The sequence below is a fragment of the Zophobas morio genome, unplaced genomic scaffold (assembly GCF_036711695.1).
Source record: "Zophobas morio isolate AGI-343-1 ecotype UQ-CSIRO unplaced genomic scaffold, CSIRO_AGI_Zmor_V1 ptg000011l, whole genome shotgun sequence".
Taxonomy (NCBI): Eukaryota; Metazoa; Arthropoda; class Insecta; order Coleoptera; family Tenebrionidae; genus Zophobas; species Zophobas morio.
The window spans coordinates 25,116,488-25,132,498 of NW_026972116.1; the positions used below are offsets into that span (position 1 = coordinate 25,116,488).

Sequence of the window (16,011 nt, forward strand, 5' to 3'; positions counted from 1 at the left end):
AAACTAATCGAGAATCCAACGTGAAATTTTACTCATAGTGTTACAAAGCTTCAAGGAATCGAACTGTATAAACCCCAAAATGGACTTCCAAACCGTTTTGGAGTTATTTCCCGTTAAATTTGAAAATCGTTTTTTAAATCGTAAAGAAATGGGAAATCGTTCGAAATTTGAAGAACTTTCAACAGGCCATGGCAGAAATGATTTCTACAGTACAAATTGAGTCTAGAAGCTTTATTTCAAGAAAATTAAAAAAAACTTCATCTTTACGCTTTATTTTACCCCATCGTGAAAATTTCAACATTCTGAAAATTTCAAGCTATCTCGATTTAATTGACTCTAATATTTCTGAAAATTAGTCTCTTTAGTAACTCGAACCTCCGTAAGAAAAATTCGGGTCCAAAAATTGTTTCCGTTGGCTCCTGATTTTTTCTTAATTTTTGAATATTTTGAGATTTCCACTCCTATAAAAATGACACCATTCTATATATTCATCTCTAAATATTAAACTAATCCAGAATGCAACGTGAAATTTTACTGATAGTGCTACAAAGCTTCAAGGAATCGAACTGTATAAACCGTAAAATGAACTTCCAAACGGTTTTGGAGTTATTTCCCGTTAAATTTGAAAATCGTTTTTTAAATCGTAAAAAATGGGATATCGTTCGAAATTTGAAGAACATTCAACAGGCGATGCTAGAAATTATTTCTACAGTACAAATTGAGTCTATAAGCTTTATTTCAAGAAAATTAAATAAACTTCATCTTTACGTCTTATTTTACCCCATCGTGAAAATTACAACATTTTGAAAATTTCAAGCTATCTCGATTTAATTGACTCTAATATTTCTGAAAATTATCCTCTTTAGTAACTCGAAACTGCGCAAGAAAAATCCGGGTCCAAAAATTGTCTCAGTTGTCTCCTGATTTTTTGCTTAATTTTTGAATATTTTGAGTTTTCCACTCACATAAAAATGACATCATTCTATATATTCATCTCTAAATATTAAACTAATCGAGAATCCAACGTGAAATTTTACTGATAGTGCTACAAAGCTTCAGGGAATCGAACTTTGTAAACCACAAAACGAGCTTCCAAAGCGTTTTGGAGTTATTTCCCCTTAAATTTGAAAATCGTTTTTTAAATCGTAAAAAATGGGATATCGTTCGAAATTTGAAGAGCTTTCAACAGCCAATGGCAGAAATGATTTCTACAGTACAAATTGAGTCTAGAAGCTTATTTCAAGAAAATTAAATAAACTTCATCTTTACGCCTTATTTTACACCATCGTGAAAATTTCAACATTTTGAAAATTTCAAGCTATCTCGATTTAATTGACTCTAATATTTTTGAAAATTAGTCTCTTTAGTAACTTGAACCTTCGTAAGAAAAATTCCGGTCCAAAAATTGTCTCCGTTGGCTCCTGATTTTTTTCTTAATTTTTGAATATTTTGAGATTTCCACTCCTATAAAAATGACACCATTCTATATATTAATCTCTAAATATTAAACTAATCGAGAATCCAACCTGAAATTTTACTGATAGTGCTACAAAACCGCACGGAATCGAACTGTTTAACCGCAAAATGGACTTCCAAACCGGTTTGGAGTTATTTCCCGTTAAATTTGAAAAAAGTTTTTTGAATTCGTATAAAAATGCGATATCGCTCGAAATTGGAGGAATTTTCAACAGGCGATGGCAGAAATTGAGTCTAGAAGCTTTATTTAAACAAAATTGAATAAACTTCATCTTTACACCTTTTTTTAAACCGTTTTAAAAATGTCGACATTTTGATCATTTCAAGCTATCTCAATTTAATTGGCTCCCATATTTCTGAAAATTTGCCTGTTGACTAATTCGAACGTCCTTAAGAAGAATCTGGGCTCAGAAAATATCTCCGCTGACTCGATTTTTTTTTTTAATTTTTGAGTTGTCCATTTCTCTGGAAATGACACCATTTTATATATTCGTCTCTAAATACTAAACGAATTGAGAATCCAACGTGAATAGGGGCGGCTTGTCCTATGAGGCAAATGAGGCAATGCCTCAGCAATGAATTTGCGCCGTGTTATTATTTTTACTATTTCTGGCCCATACATTTCTGGCCAACAGAATGTTTTTTTCTCTAATATTTTAAAAATAAACGTGAAAAATTATTGCTATTCTTACCTTAGTAGATGGATGTTAGCTGTTTCGAAGAATTCAGAAGAATCTAGAAGAATCTGAAAGGGTCTGCAGGGATCTGATACGATCTGCAAAAAGATTTTTTCAAATTCTTTAATTTTGTTTACGACTCTTCTTTTCGAATTCTCTTTAAGAGAATTCCTTTCAGATTCTTGCAATCACTTTCAAATTTTTCTAGATTCTTTTAGATTTTGCTAGATTCTTCGAGATTTTGTCATTTTTCCTGGAGGAATCTGAGGGAATCTCAAAAAACGTAGAAGAATCATGAAGAATCTAAAGGATTTTGCAGGACATTGGAGCAATGTGGGAAAATTTGAAGGCAAATGTTATTATTAAAGTCTAGAAAATCCTAGAGTCTGAGGAAATCTAACAAAATTTGAGAGATTCGTAAAGAAACTGAAGCAATTTGAAACAATTTCAAAGAATCTGAGGGAACCTGTGAGAAACTGAGAGAATTTTGAAGAATTTCGAAAAATCAAATCGAGTCTTAAAAAAACTGGAGGAATCTGAAAGAGTTTGGAAGAATCTGAAAGGATCTGGAACGATCTGAACAGAACTGAAAAATTTGAAGGAATCTTGAGGCTTCCTGAAAGAATCTGAATGATTTGAAAAAATCTGAAGGAATTTGACGGAATCTGAGAGAAATTGCGAGTTTGGAAAGAATATGAGGAATTCGGAAAGTATTTGAAGGAATTTGAGGAAACCTGTGGAAATCTGTGAGAATTTCGAAGAATCTAGAAAGATTTGGAAGAATTTGGAAAAATCTGCAGGGATCTGATAGTATCTGCACGGTTTTAAAACCACCTGAAGAGAATTCAAAAATTTTAAAGAATGTGAAACAATCCGAAATAATCTTAAAAAAATGAAAGAATCTGGAAGAATCTGAGGGAATCCAAAAAAATTTGAGGGAATACGATACTAAGAATCGGGAAGAATTAGAAAGAACCAGAGGATCGAAAAGAATCTCAAGAAATCTAGACGAATCTAGGTAAATCTGGCAGAATTTGACAGAATCTAGAAAAATGTAGAAAAAACTGGAAAAATTTGAAAAAGTCTGCAGGGATCTAATATGATCTGCGAAAATTTGAAAGAATCTGAAACCATATGAAGGTGAAAAATTCTTAAAGAATCTGAGAGAATTTAAGATTTTTTCAAATTCTTTAATTTTGTTTACGACTCTTCTTTTCGAATTCTCTTTCGCATTTTTTTTCAGATTTTTTCAAATCAGAAATTCCTAAGATTTTTAAAAAATTTTTAATTCTGTTCAGATTGTTTCAGATCCTTACAAATCCTTTCAAATTCCTGCAGACTCTTTCAAATTTTTCTAGATTCTTTTAGATTTTGTTAGATTCTTCGAGATTTTCTCATTTTTCCTGGAGGAATCTGAGGGAATCTCGAAAAATCTAGAAGAATCATGAAGAATCTAAACATATTTGCAGGGCATTGAAGCAATGTGGGAAAATTTGAAGGCAAATATTATTATTATTATTAAAATCTAGAGAATCCTAGAGTCTGAGGGAATCTACCAAAATTTGAGAGTTTCTTAAAGAAACTGAAGGAATTTGAAGCAATTTGAAAGAATCTGAGGGAACCTGTGAGAAACTGAGAGAATTTTGAAGAATTTCGAAAAATCAAATAGAGTCTTAAAAAAACTGGAGTAATCTGGAAGTATTTCGAAGAATCTGAAAAGATCTGGAACGATCTGAATAAAACTGAAAAATTTGGAGGAATCTTGAGGATTCCTGATGGTCTTTGATAGAATCGAAAAAATCTGAAAGAGAAAATCAGAAAGAAAATTAAAGAATCTGAATGCACTTGAAAAAATCTGAAGGAATTTGAGGGAATCTGAGACAAACTGCGAGTTCGGAAAGAATCTGAAAAATTCGGAAAGTATTTGAAGGAATCGGAGGAAACCTGTGGGAATCTGTAAGAATTTCGAAGAATCTAGAAAGATCTGGAAGAATTTGGAAAAGTTTGCAGGGATCTGAAAGTATCTGCACGGTTTTAAAACCACCTGAATCGAATTCAAAAATTTGAAAGAATGTGAAACAATTCGAAAAATTCCAAAAAAAGAATCTTAAAAAAAATGAAAAAATCTGGAAGAATTTGAGGGAATCCAAGAAAATCTGAGGGAATATGATACTAAGAATCGGGAAGAATTAGAAAGAATCAGAGGGGATCGAAAAGAATCTCATGAAATCTAGACGAATCTAGGTAAATCTGGCAGAATTTGACAGATTCTAGAAAAATGTAGAAAAAACTGGAAGCGATCTTGAAAAAGTCTGCAGGGATCTGATATGATCTGCGAAAATTTGAAAGAATCTGAAACGATATGAAGGTGAAAAATTCTAAAAGAATCTGAGAGAATTTAAGATTTTTTCAAATTCTTTAATTTTATTTACGACTCTTCTTTTCGAATTCTTTTTCGCATTTTTTTTCAGATTCTTTCAAGTCAGAAATTCTCAAGATTCTTTAAAAATTTTTAGTTCTGTTCAGATTGTTTCAGATCCTTACAAATTCTTTCAGATTCCTGCAGACTCTTTCAAATTTTTCTAGATTCTTCTAGATTTTGCTAGATTCTTCGAGATTTTCTCATTTTCCCTGGAGGAATCTGAGGGAATCTCGACAAATCTAGAAGAATCGTGAAGAATCTAAAGGATTTTGCAGGACATTGAAGCAATGTGGGAAAATTTGAAGGCAAATATTACTATTATTATTATTAAAATCCAGAGAATCCTAGAGAGTCTGAAGGAATCTAACAAAATTTGAGAGATTCGTAAAGAAACTGAAGGAATTTGAAGCAATTTGAAAAAATCTGAGGGAAACTGTGAGACACTGAAAGAATTTTGAAGAATTTCAAAAAATCAAATAAAATCTAAAAAAAACTGGAGGAATCTGGAAGAGTTTGGAAAAATCTGAAAGGATCTGGAACGATCTGAATAGAACTGAAAAATTTGAAGGAATCTTGAGGATTCCTGAAAGAGAAAATCAGAAAGAAAATGAAAGAATCTGAATGCACTTGAAACAATCTGAAAGAATTTGAGTGAATCTGAGAGAAAGTGCGAGTTTGGAAAGAACCTGAGAAATTCTGAAAGTATTTGAAGGAATCTGAGGAAACCTGTGGGAATCTGTGAGAATCTCGAAGAATCTAGAAAGATCTGGAAGAATTTGGAAAAGTCTGCAAGGATCTGAAAGTATCTGCACGGTTTTAAAACCACCTGAATAGAATTCAAAAATTTGAAAGAATCCGGAAGATACCTGACGGTGTCTTTGAAAGAATCTGAAAAAAATTTGAAAGAATGTGAAAAAAGGAAAGAATCTGAAAGAATCTGCGGGAATCCAAGAAAGTCTGAGGGAATATGATACTAAGAATCGGGAAGAATTAGAAAGAAGAATCTAGGTAAATTTGGGAGAATTTGAGAGAATCTCGAAAAATGTAGAAAAAACTGGAAGAATATGGAACAGTCTGTAGGGATCTGCAAACATCCAAAGCGATCTTGAAAAATTCTGAGGAAATCTGAGGGAATCTTCAGGAATATTGAGAGAATTTGAAAGTATAATATAAAAAATCGGTAACAAAGTGTATTTTTTCTAGAAACTTTCGCATTAATTTTTCAACATATTGATATTAAAATTTATAGAAAACTTTATATTGATATTTTACCGTTGAGACGTTATAAACGAAGTGAAATGAATAATAAATAGAAATTAAGCCAATTTCAAACTATCCCGTTTTAATGGCTTGTCATATTTTTGAAAATTAATCTCTTTATTAATTCGAACTTCCTTAAGAAAAATCCGGATTCAAAAAATATCTCCGCCGGCTCCAGATTTTTTTCTTAATATTTCCGATACATTCATACTAAACGAATCGAGAATATAGCTTGAAATTTCACTGATATTACGAAAAAAGTTCGAGGAAATGAAGGGTGTGAACCGTAAAACGGACTTTCAAACCGTTTTGGAGTTATATCCCGTTAAATTTGAAAAACATTTTTGATTTCGGAAAAAATCGCGATATCGCTTAAAATTGAGAAGTTTTCAACAACTTAACAACAACAACATTTTTATCCTTTATTTTACGAAAAATTTCAGTTTTGTTTTCACGTCCATTTTTAATTCCTACTATTTAAATTAATATTTGTTTATAATTTTTTCCAATGTATGTTTATTTTTCTGGATAAGCAATATTGATTTATTTACAGGCGATAGGCAAAGCCTGAGACTGCACCGCCAAAACACGACCATCAGCCGCAACGGCATGTCCGGCCGGATGAACGGCTCCCAGAAGAAGCGCTCCAGGGCGTCGAGCCCCGGCCCGTGCGTCTATTACCCCGCAAACCGGGGCAGCAAGGAGATCCCGAGCGCGTACACCACGCAAACGTCGCTCTCCGGGCCGGACTGAGGGAGGAACAGGATGCGGGGTTGGTTGCGAGGCGAAACGTAAGGAAGTACCTGCAGTTTTAGCAAATTCCTTCCCGAATGCCACTTGTGACACTTTCTAGAAATTAATCTCGGCATTTCGATTAAAAGAGCATTCCTCTATTCGGAGTGACATTTGCGACGTTCGGACCCAATTACTGTAGTCCGAGGGAGGAAGGAAGGGATGCAGATGCGAGGATAACCCCTGATAACCCCTAAATGTGATACTTGGACTGTAGAAACTGTTGTGGTAGTGACTAGTTAGATCCTCTTTGTATATAAAGTCTGGACCAATTCTATCCTATCTACAGACATCTTTCTTCTAGTCAATATTTTTAATTGTTGCGATTAGCAAGAGCAGGGCGGGCTTTGGACGCCGGACTGTCACTAATAGCATCACAGGGTATTATTTATACCGCGACTAAGCGCATGTTTAAGGCCGACTCTGATCTGAACTGAACTGAACTGAACTGAACTGAACTGAGCAACAAGATAACAATGCTATATTTCATATCACCGATTTATCAAACACAAAGATCAAAATTCATTGAACACTTCACAGTCGGAGTTGAGCCTTAAGCCGTGTTTACAATAGTACAAAGATTGGCAGCTGCCTAACCTCTCACGCAGCTGTCACGTATTACTTAACCTACATTACAATTGACTCAGCCATGCGCTTTAGTCTTCTTTCAGATCTAGTCTTCACCACACTGCCGTATTTTAGCCCTAATTTATCATCCAAAAATGATATTACTATACTTAAGTTATTTACTTTAGCCCATATCAATCGATACAAATGTATGTATCCTATAGTAATCATACTTCACGTGTCACCGCACATCTTCATCCGTGGGGAAATATAAGCGCTATCTTTTGCAAGCATAAAAGACTATTTTGGTATAAAGTGGATTTGTAATTCGAGAGAGAAAAATCACGTAGCGTCTATCTACAAATTCAGCATTCCTAACCTAATCTTGTACATACAATATTACAATATGTAATCACACGTTAATCATAAGCCTGAAGCACACGATACACGTTCTGTTCCGTTGTACAGTGTACACCCACGTGGATAAAATTTATGCTTATTAGTATCCACCGACCTGAACTAATTTCGCCGCGTTGCCATACATTTAAATTAAAGAGATAAACTCGAAATTACGCGCGGATTAATTTATTGTCGCCGTTATAAATTTCGCCCGAGCGGAATACTTAGCTAAGTCTAGTTTAAGTTGCCCGATTATTTATTTTTGTACCTGGAATGATCACTTCATCACAAGATGTACAATGTATCCGAAAATGAGAAAACAATAAAAATACTTCATGTCTGGCTGCGTTTTTTTGCTTCTGAGTGATTTTATTGGATTCGATAACTCGTCGAGGGATGGATGGGAAATCAGGCGAGGAATTGAAGCCACATAGCGAGAATGAATAATCACGATAGAGAATGCCGGGAATTCCCGGCCAGTGTGATACCGACTCGACTTTCAGGTTATGATTTTGACAGATGAGGTAAATATGGCGCGGCGTCGGATCGTCTCCCTCGTGCCAAATTAGCGTAAGTCGGTGTTTACTGCAGGTGCTGTGATTTATCGCCCTAATCCTCCTGTGTCTCTATATAATCGCCCTTAATTGATTTCGCAAATTTATCGACGGATTCAACTGTCATGCAAAAACATGGATCAAACGAGCTACGCATAACAATTGCACTTCATGAATATTTGTACACTGCGAAGCGCCGAATTATACAATCCGAGTAAATTGTACAAATATTAATATTTTACGGCAGTTATGCAAATGTTGAGCGGAGTTTATCTCTAATTAGAATTCCGGTTTTGGTAACCCTGACACGGTAAGTATTGATGCATTTGTGTGTGTGTGTGGTTGCGTTCGTTAGTAGTGACTTAAAAACGCCGAAAGCAGTGACGCTGAAATTTTCTACAAACAAATTTCGTGTGGGGATGAATATTCAGGCACAATATTAATTCGATAAACATTCTTGTGTTTGAGTAGTCTAGACCAACAGAAGATAAAATCAATCAGTTTCTACGTTCTGATATTTATCTTCATTGTTTTCATTTATTTTTATTGAGATGCATGCGTCAAGTTGTGTTGATCTTAGGAGATGGCGGCGCTGAATCGTGTGATGGAAGCTGACTAAGCTGGAATCAAAACGCTCACCACAATAGGTTCGTCTAGTGCTAGATTTGATAAAAAAATCCGAAAATACGCTATTATAAATAATGAGAACTCGATTCCTTGAAGCTTTCTGGTTCAACGAGCAAATTTTCAGAGCGGAACTACGTCACTTTCACGGCACGAGGATTGGCGTATTCTAAGGGGGAGGTTGCTCGGGCGCCACCTAGGGAATTCTAGCCCGAGAAACGGATTTCTAGTGGGTTAAACTTAACGAAAATATTCAGCTTTTATTTCTTTCCACCAGCACAAAACTAAATAAGAAAACTTTCGGACTAACAAAAAAGATTTTTTTTATTTTAATAGAACATAAGTTCAGAACAGTTCAATAATTCGTGTTGTGGTTTAAAGCATTCGATTTCTTGACACTCCCTACCCAATGTATAAGAATAATGTTATTTCGTAATTAATTTTTAAGGTATCCCAAAAGTGGCTATATTTCATTTTGGTCGTTACGAAAAAGTGGTTGGAATTTTCAAAAAATGTTGCCAAAAATAAATTTTACAAGTTGAAATCAACAAAAAAATCCTTGGTCAATTTTTGAGAATGTACAGCAAATATTAAGCAATGGAGCTTTTGACAAAATACCCCAAAAAATCCAAAAAATTCTAGACTGTATAGACGTCGATGAGCTGATTTGAAAAACATCCTATTGATGGTCCCAGACCAAAATTTTCGCAATTTTCAGTTTCGAAATCAAATTTTCTAATATATCCCAAAAATGACCATATTTGATTTTGGTGATTCTGGACAAGAGGTTGGATTTTTCGAAATAACGTTGTCGAAATTGACTTCTACAAGTCAAAATCAACACAAAATGTCCTTGGGTAATTTTCGAAAGTGATTGGAAAAATGTCAAAAATATCGTTTCAAAACCAGAATTTTTATCGAATATTCCAAAAATGGTCATATGTATTTCATTTTGGTGATTCTGAAAAAATAATTGAATTTTCGAACTGTTGCCGAAAATAACTTCTGAAAATCTAAATCAACAAAAAATGTCGTTGGGTGATTTTATTAAGTGTGCCGAAAAAGGTTCAACATTTTTTAAAAGGGCAGTATTGAAAATATGAGCTTTTGGCAAACTTTCTTAAAAAACACAAGCAAATAATTTTCAAAAATACTCAAAAAAATCTCAAAAATTTCACAAAGGATGAGTATTAAAAAATTGAGCTTTTCGCAAAGTCGACTAAAAATCCACAAAAAACTATAAAACATAAAGATATCGACAATCTGATTCGAAAAACATAGCTTGCAGATGGTTCCATACCAAGAATTCCAAAATTTTCGGTTTCAAAATCAAGTTTTTAAAATATTCAAAAATGGCAATATTTCGTTTTGGTGGTTCCGGAAAAGGGGTTGTAATTTTCGAGGAAACGGTACTGAAAATAACTTCTATAAGTCAAAATCAACAAGAAAATGTCTTTGGGTAATTTTGGAAAATCTTTTGAAAAATGTCAAAAATTTAACGAATTTGCCTAAAAGTCTGCAAAAAATTTTGGGATATAGGTATGGACGACCTAGTTCGAAAAACTTGTCTTCATTCGTGGTTAATTCTGGATGAGTGATCGAATTTTCGAAAGATACGTTTCAAAAGTGCTCGGAACATGGTCAAAAATTCCAAGAGGAGGGGATTTAAAAATACCCAAAAAATTGTGGGATATAAATATCGAAGATCGGATTCGCAGAACATAGTTTGTCTCGGGCCAAGATTTTTGGTTTCAAAATCAAATTTTGAAAAGATAAAATATCCCAAATATTTCATCTTGGCGATTCTGCAAAAAAGTTGCAAGCCTTAAAAATATTTGGGTTGAAAATAATTTGTTTTAAAGCCCAAAAAATTACAATATTTCAGTGTAGATATTGTAAAAAATCTCTTTAGTTAAATTTAGAAAATTGTCGAAAATTGGCTGAAATTTTCATTAGAGGGGAGTATCGAAAAAATTTGCTTTTGAAAATGTTTCCAAAAAATCCGGAAAAATCTTGGAATACAAATTTCGTCGTGCTGATACAAAAAATATACAGTTTTTACGTTCTTAGTGGAACTTTAAAAATATTCGGGTTGAAAATAATTTCGTTTAAAATCCAAAAAATAACATTTCAATGGCGTCCTTGAAAAATGATAGCAATTATCGAAGAAATGACCTCGAAATTGTAAGAAAAGTTTTTAGTTAAATTTTGAAAATTGTCGAAAATTGGTCAAAATTTTAATTTCGAAACCCCTTTTTTTTTGAAAAAAACTGTCTTGAGGTCTTAAGTATTCCTGTTTGGAAAGGATTTTTTATCTTAGCAGGTACTAGCCCCGCCCACCGACCCTCTCTTTTCTTAGGGGGTATGTCATTTGCCAAAATCAGTTTTATCTTAGCAGCTACTAGCCCCGCCCACCGACCCCTTCTTTCCTTAGAGGGTATGTCATTTGCCAAAATCACTCTTATCTTAGTAGGTACAAGACCTGCCCTCTTACCCTGTCTTTTCTTAGAGAGTATGTTATTTGCCAAAATCAGTTTTATCTTAGCAGGTACTAGCCCCGCCCACCCGCCCTCTCTTCTCTTAGAGGATATTTCATGTGCCAAAATCACTGTTATCTTAGCAGGTACTAGCCCCGCCCACCCACCCTCTCTTCTTTTAGAGGATCGCTTATTTGCCAAAATCAGTTTTATCTTAGAAGGTACTAAAAAAAAGAAGTTTTGCTTCTAAAATAGTTGCCCAAAAAATTCCAAAAAAATCTGGGATCTAGATTTCGTCGTGTTGACTCTAAAAACAGCGTATTCAATCGCCCAATGCAAGATTAAAAAATATTCGCTTTGAAAATAATTTGTTTTAAAATAAAAAAAATTACAATATTTCAATGGGTGATTCTGCAAAAGTGATAAGAGCTATGGAAGAAATGTGACCGAAACTGACTTCTGGAGGTCGAAATCTATGAGAAAATCTTTGATTAAATTTCGAAAATTGTCGAAAATTGGCCGAAATTTTTGTCATGAGAAGAAATATCGAAAAAATGTCCTTTTGAAAAAGTTGCCAAAAAAATCCGAAAAAATCCCGGGATACAGATTTCGAAGTGATGATTCCAAAAATATAGTGTTTTTATATTCGGGTTGAAGATGCTTAAATTGTTTTGGAATTCAAAAAATTACAAAATTTCAATGGGATTCTGAGAAAATAATAGGAGTTATCGGAGAAATGAATCCGAAAATAGCTTGTGGAGGTCGAAATTGTAAGAAAATGTCTTTAGTTAAATTTTGAAAATTGGCCTAAATTTTCATAAGGGAGGAGTGTTGAAAAAAATTACTTCTGAAAAAGTTGCCAAAAAATTCCCAAAAAATTCTAGGATAGCGATTTCGTCGTGTTGACTCCAAAAACAGCGTGTTTAAGCAAGGTAAAAAATATTCGGTTTTAAAATAATTAGTTTTAAAATCCAAAAAACTGGGTATTTATGTTTCACAATGTTTCGGTTTTCATTTTGCCGATTGTTCAAATTTTCAATTTCTTAATTTCGCATATTCTGAATCTCCTCAATTTTCTACAAAAGTTTGTAATTTTTCAAAAACCAATCAATTTCTGATTTTTCGAAATTTTAATTTTTGATTTCTTTATTTTTTTTTTGACTAATCGATTTTTCGATTTGCCGATTTTGGAATTATTCGATTATTCAACTTTTCTATTGCCCGATTTTTCAATTTTTCATTTTGTCAATTAGTCAGGTTTTCCATTTTTTAATTTTTGATTTTTTGATTTCTCCGTATTCCAATTTTTCCATTTTTTTTAATTTTTATAATATTAGTTTCATTTTTCTAATGTTTCGAAATTTCAATTTTCCAATTTTTCGATTTCCCGATTTTTTAATTTCATAATTTTGCAATTTTCCGATTTTGCAACCATTTTTTTTATTTTACAATCGTCTGATTTTTCAATTTTTCAATTTTAAAATTACAGAATTTTTCAGTATTGTACTTTTGCAATTTTTTTATTTTCCTATGTTCGAATTCTCCGATTTCTGTATTTTCCAATTTTATAATTTTTTGATTTCTCGAGTTTTCAATATTCATTTTTCCGATTGTTCAAATTTTCAATTTCCCAATTTCTCAGATTCTTACTCTCGTACATTGTCGATAAAAATTTGTAATTTTGGAAATTTTAATTTCTGGTTTCTTTAATTTTTTTCGACTAATCGATTTTTCGATTTGCCGATTTTCCAATTAAGATTGTTCAACTTCTCTATTTCCCGATTTTTCAATTCTTCTTTTTTCGATTAGTCACATTTTCCTTTTTGTAATTTTTGAATTTTTGATTCCTCCGTATTCCAATTTTTCGATTTTTTACTTTTTATAACATCCAATTTCATTTTTCTAGGTTTTAATTTTACAATTTTACAATTTTTCGATTTCTAAATTTTTCAATTTTACAATTTTTCAATTTTGCAGATTCTTAGTTTTCTAAATTTTCTATTTAAATTTTCGAAAACAATTCAATTTCTGATTTTTCAAGATTTTAAATTTTGGATTCTTTAATTTTTCGATTGAACGATTTTTCAAATTTGTCGATTATCCAATTATTCGACTGTTGAACATGCATAATTTCCCATTTCATTTTCAATTTCTCGATTTTTCTATTTCGATTTTGCAACCTTCCAACTTTGCAAAATTTTGAAAATCGTTCAGTTTTTGACTTTTCGATTAGTCGATTTTTCAGTTTTTCGATTTCTCAGTTTTTGTTCAACTTTTCAATTTTTCCATTTTTTGATTACCTATTTGTTTTTTTAATTTTTCAAATTTTGAATTTCAATTTTTCAAGTTTTAATTTTTGAATTTTATAGTTTTGCAATTTTTCGATTTTCAATTTTTGCGTCATTTGTGATTTAAAATTCCTCAATTTTCGAATTTTTCGATTTCTCGATTTTTGAGCTTTTCGATTTTTCAATTTTTCTGCTTTTTAAAGATTTTTCGATTTCTCGATTTTTCAGTTCTTGGATATTTCTCTAATTTTCGATTTTAGATTTTCCAGGTTTTCGTTCGATTTATCGAGATTTCTGTTTCGATTGTTCAATTTCTCATTTTTGGATATTTAATTTTTGTAATTTATCGATTTTTTTTGGTTATAAATTTTTCACTCTTTGTAATTCTAAATTCTCAATTTTTCAGTCTTTCGATTTCCCAATTTTTCGCCATTTGTGTTTTGGAATTATTCGATATGATTTTTTAGTTTTTGATTCCTCAATTTTTGAATTTTTCGGTTTCTCATTTTTTCAAGATTTTTCAATTTTTTTAATTTTACATTTTTTGATCTTCCGACTTTTCGATTTATCAACTTTATTCAATGATTCGATTTCTCGATTTTTAGATTTTCAATTTTGATTTACCGATTTTTCAATTTTGGATGTCTCAATTTTGAGATTTTTCAATTTTTCGATTGTTCGATAGTTACTTTACAATCATCCAATTTTTCAGTTTTGTATTTTGCAATTTTTTTATATTTCAGTTATCCGTTTTTTACAAGTTTCAATTTAATTTTCCAATTTTTCCATTTTTCACTTTTCAATTTTGCGTTCATGCAAAATCGTAAGAACAACTAAACGAGTGAGTAATAAACTAGCAGGCGGGACGTTACACCAATAGAATGCCGCCATTCCGTCACGTGCCAGCGCGCGACCAACCGCAGGCGGCCGCGTGTGCCGCTCTGTCTATTCCCGGCCCGACTAAACCGGCAGTCTCACCTCTCGAATAAATTTAGAAATTAAAAATCGCTTCTCTCTATTCCCAGTCGTGGTCAAAACCTGATTTATTATTCACAGGTTATCTTGACTAGCAACACCTGATAAATATTGTCAGTGTCCCAAGGGTCTAAAATTAACGCAAGGTTTTCGGCCAAGTCGGTTTTATTCGAATTGTATAAATTCCGAGGCGAAGAATGTCGTTAGAGACTATTGTTTGAGAAAACGCTGCACAAACATCCAGAATTAGTTAATAATTATGACCGAGATGACGAATGCGATGCTTGTGCTCCGAATCGGAAGGCCGGAATGGCAATTCTCCCAGGAACAAAACCATTTGCGCTAAATCCTCAAATAATTGAAAATTTTTATCGTTCGTGAGATATTCCGTGGAAACTACAATTACAGTGATGCGTCAGAAGGCCTGGGAAGTTCATTAACACATTCGCTGCCGTTCCCGCGCTAGCGCGTGATGGCGCTCGTTTTGGCAATGCCTCTCACGCTCTAGAGCGTTTCGATGCGTTTTAAATTCAACATGCTGCCATTTACACTGGCACTGGCATAGGAACATGAAATTTAGCCAGGCACTAGCTTAAATATTCTTTTTAAATTTCCCGCTTGCGGTTTTCGATTTTGGACTTAATTGTCAGTCTGACAAAATGAACGACACGGACGAAGTCGAGGCTGGGCCTTCGGCTCCAAAACGTATGAAAATCTCACAAAATAATAAAAGAGCTAGCACAAAGAAGTTTCTTACTGATGACGAACTTCAGGCCATCTTAGAAGCGAGTAGTGATAGTGACGTTGACATCTACTTGAACGACGGAAGTGAAGATTCCTCGTCGGAATCTGGTGACGAAGATGAGAGTATTTTTGATTTTCAACAAACTCAGACTGTTAGTACCAACAAGGACGAATTTCAATGGACAGAGGATTCAGGCTCTATGAAATCAGTACAATTTACCAAAGAAGAGAAAATGCTTATTCCAATTCCTGGTAAGGAGCCGATAGATTTTTTCATGATGTTTTTGACTCATGAGTTTCTGGAAAGCATAGTAGAGCAGACCAACATATATGCAACGGAAGTTTTTTTATCCAAAGGAACTAAAGAAAAATCCAGAATAACTAACTGGAAAGAAACGACAAATGAAGAAATGATCGTCTTCTTGGGATTACTCTTGCACATGGGTAACATTAGAATGAGTAGATTGCAGGATTATTGGAAGACAGACCCACTGTTCAATATAAATATTTTTCATTCTAGTATGAGTAGAAATAGATTTTTACTAATAATGAGAACGCTCCATTTTGCAAAAAATCCAGAACCCGGTGAGGCAGTTCCCCAAGACAGATTGCATAAAATTAGACCACCCGTACGTTTTTTCAATGAAAGAATGAGCAAAATATTTTATCCTGGCAGAGAGTTGAGCCTAGATGAGTCCATGATGTTGTGGCGCGGTAGACTGGTATTTCGTCAATATATAAAAAACAAACGACATA

At 33.2% G+C, this 16,011-nt stretch overlaps 1 protein-coding gene across 6 annotated transcripts in view; it reads left to right on the forward strand.

Moving 5' to 3' along the window:
* LOC135127269 (FMRFamide receptor) overlaps positions 1-7,910 on the forward strand; it is a 185,552-nt gene extending 177,642 nt beyond the window's left edge. For all 6 annotated transcript variants that reach the window (XM_064053712.1, XM_064053711.1, XM_064053713.1 and 3 more), the window contains one exon: positions 6,389-7,910. In XM_064053712.1, the coding sequence (XP_063909782.1) occupies positions 6,389-6,588 (200 nt within the window). In that variant the 3' untranslated portion in view covers positions 6,589-7,910. The remainder of the gene's footprint in view (positions 1-6,388) is intronic.
* Positions 7,911-16,011: the final 8,101 nt, after the last annotated feature.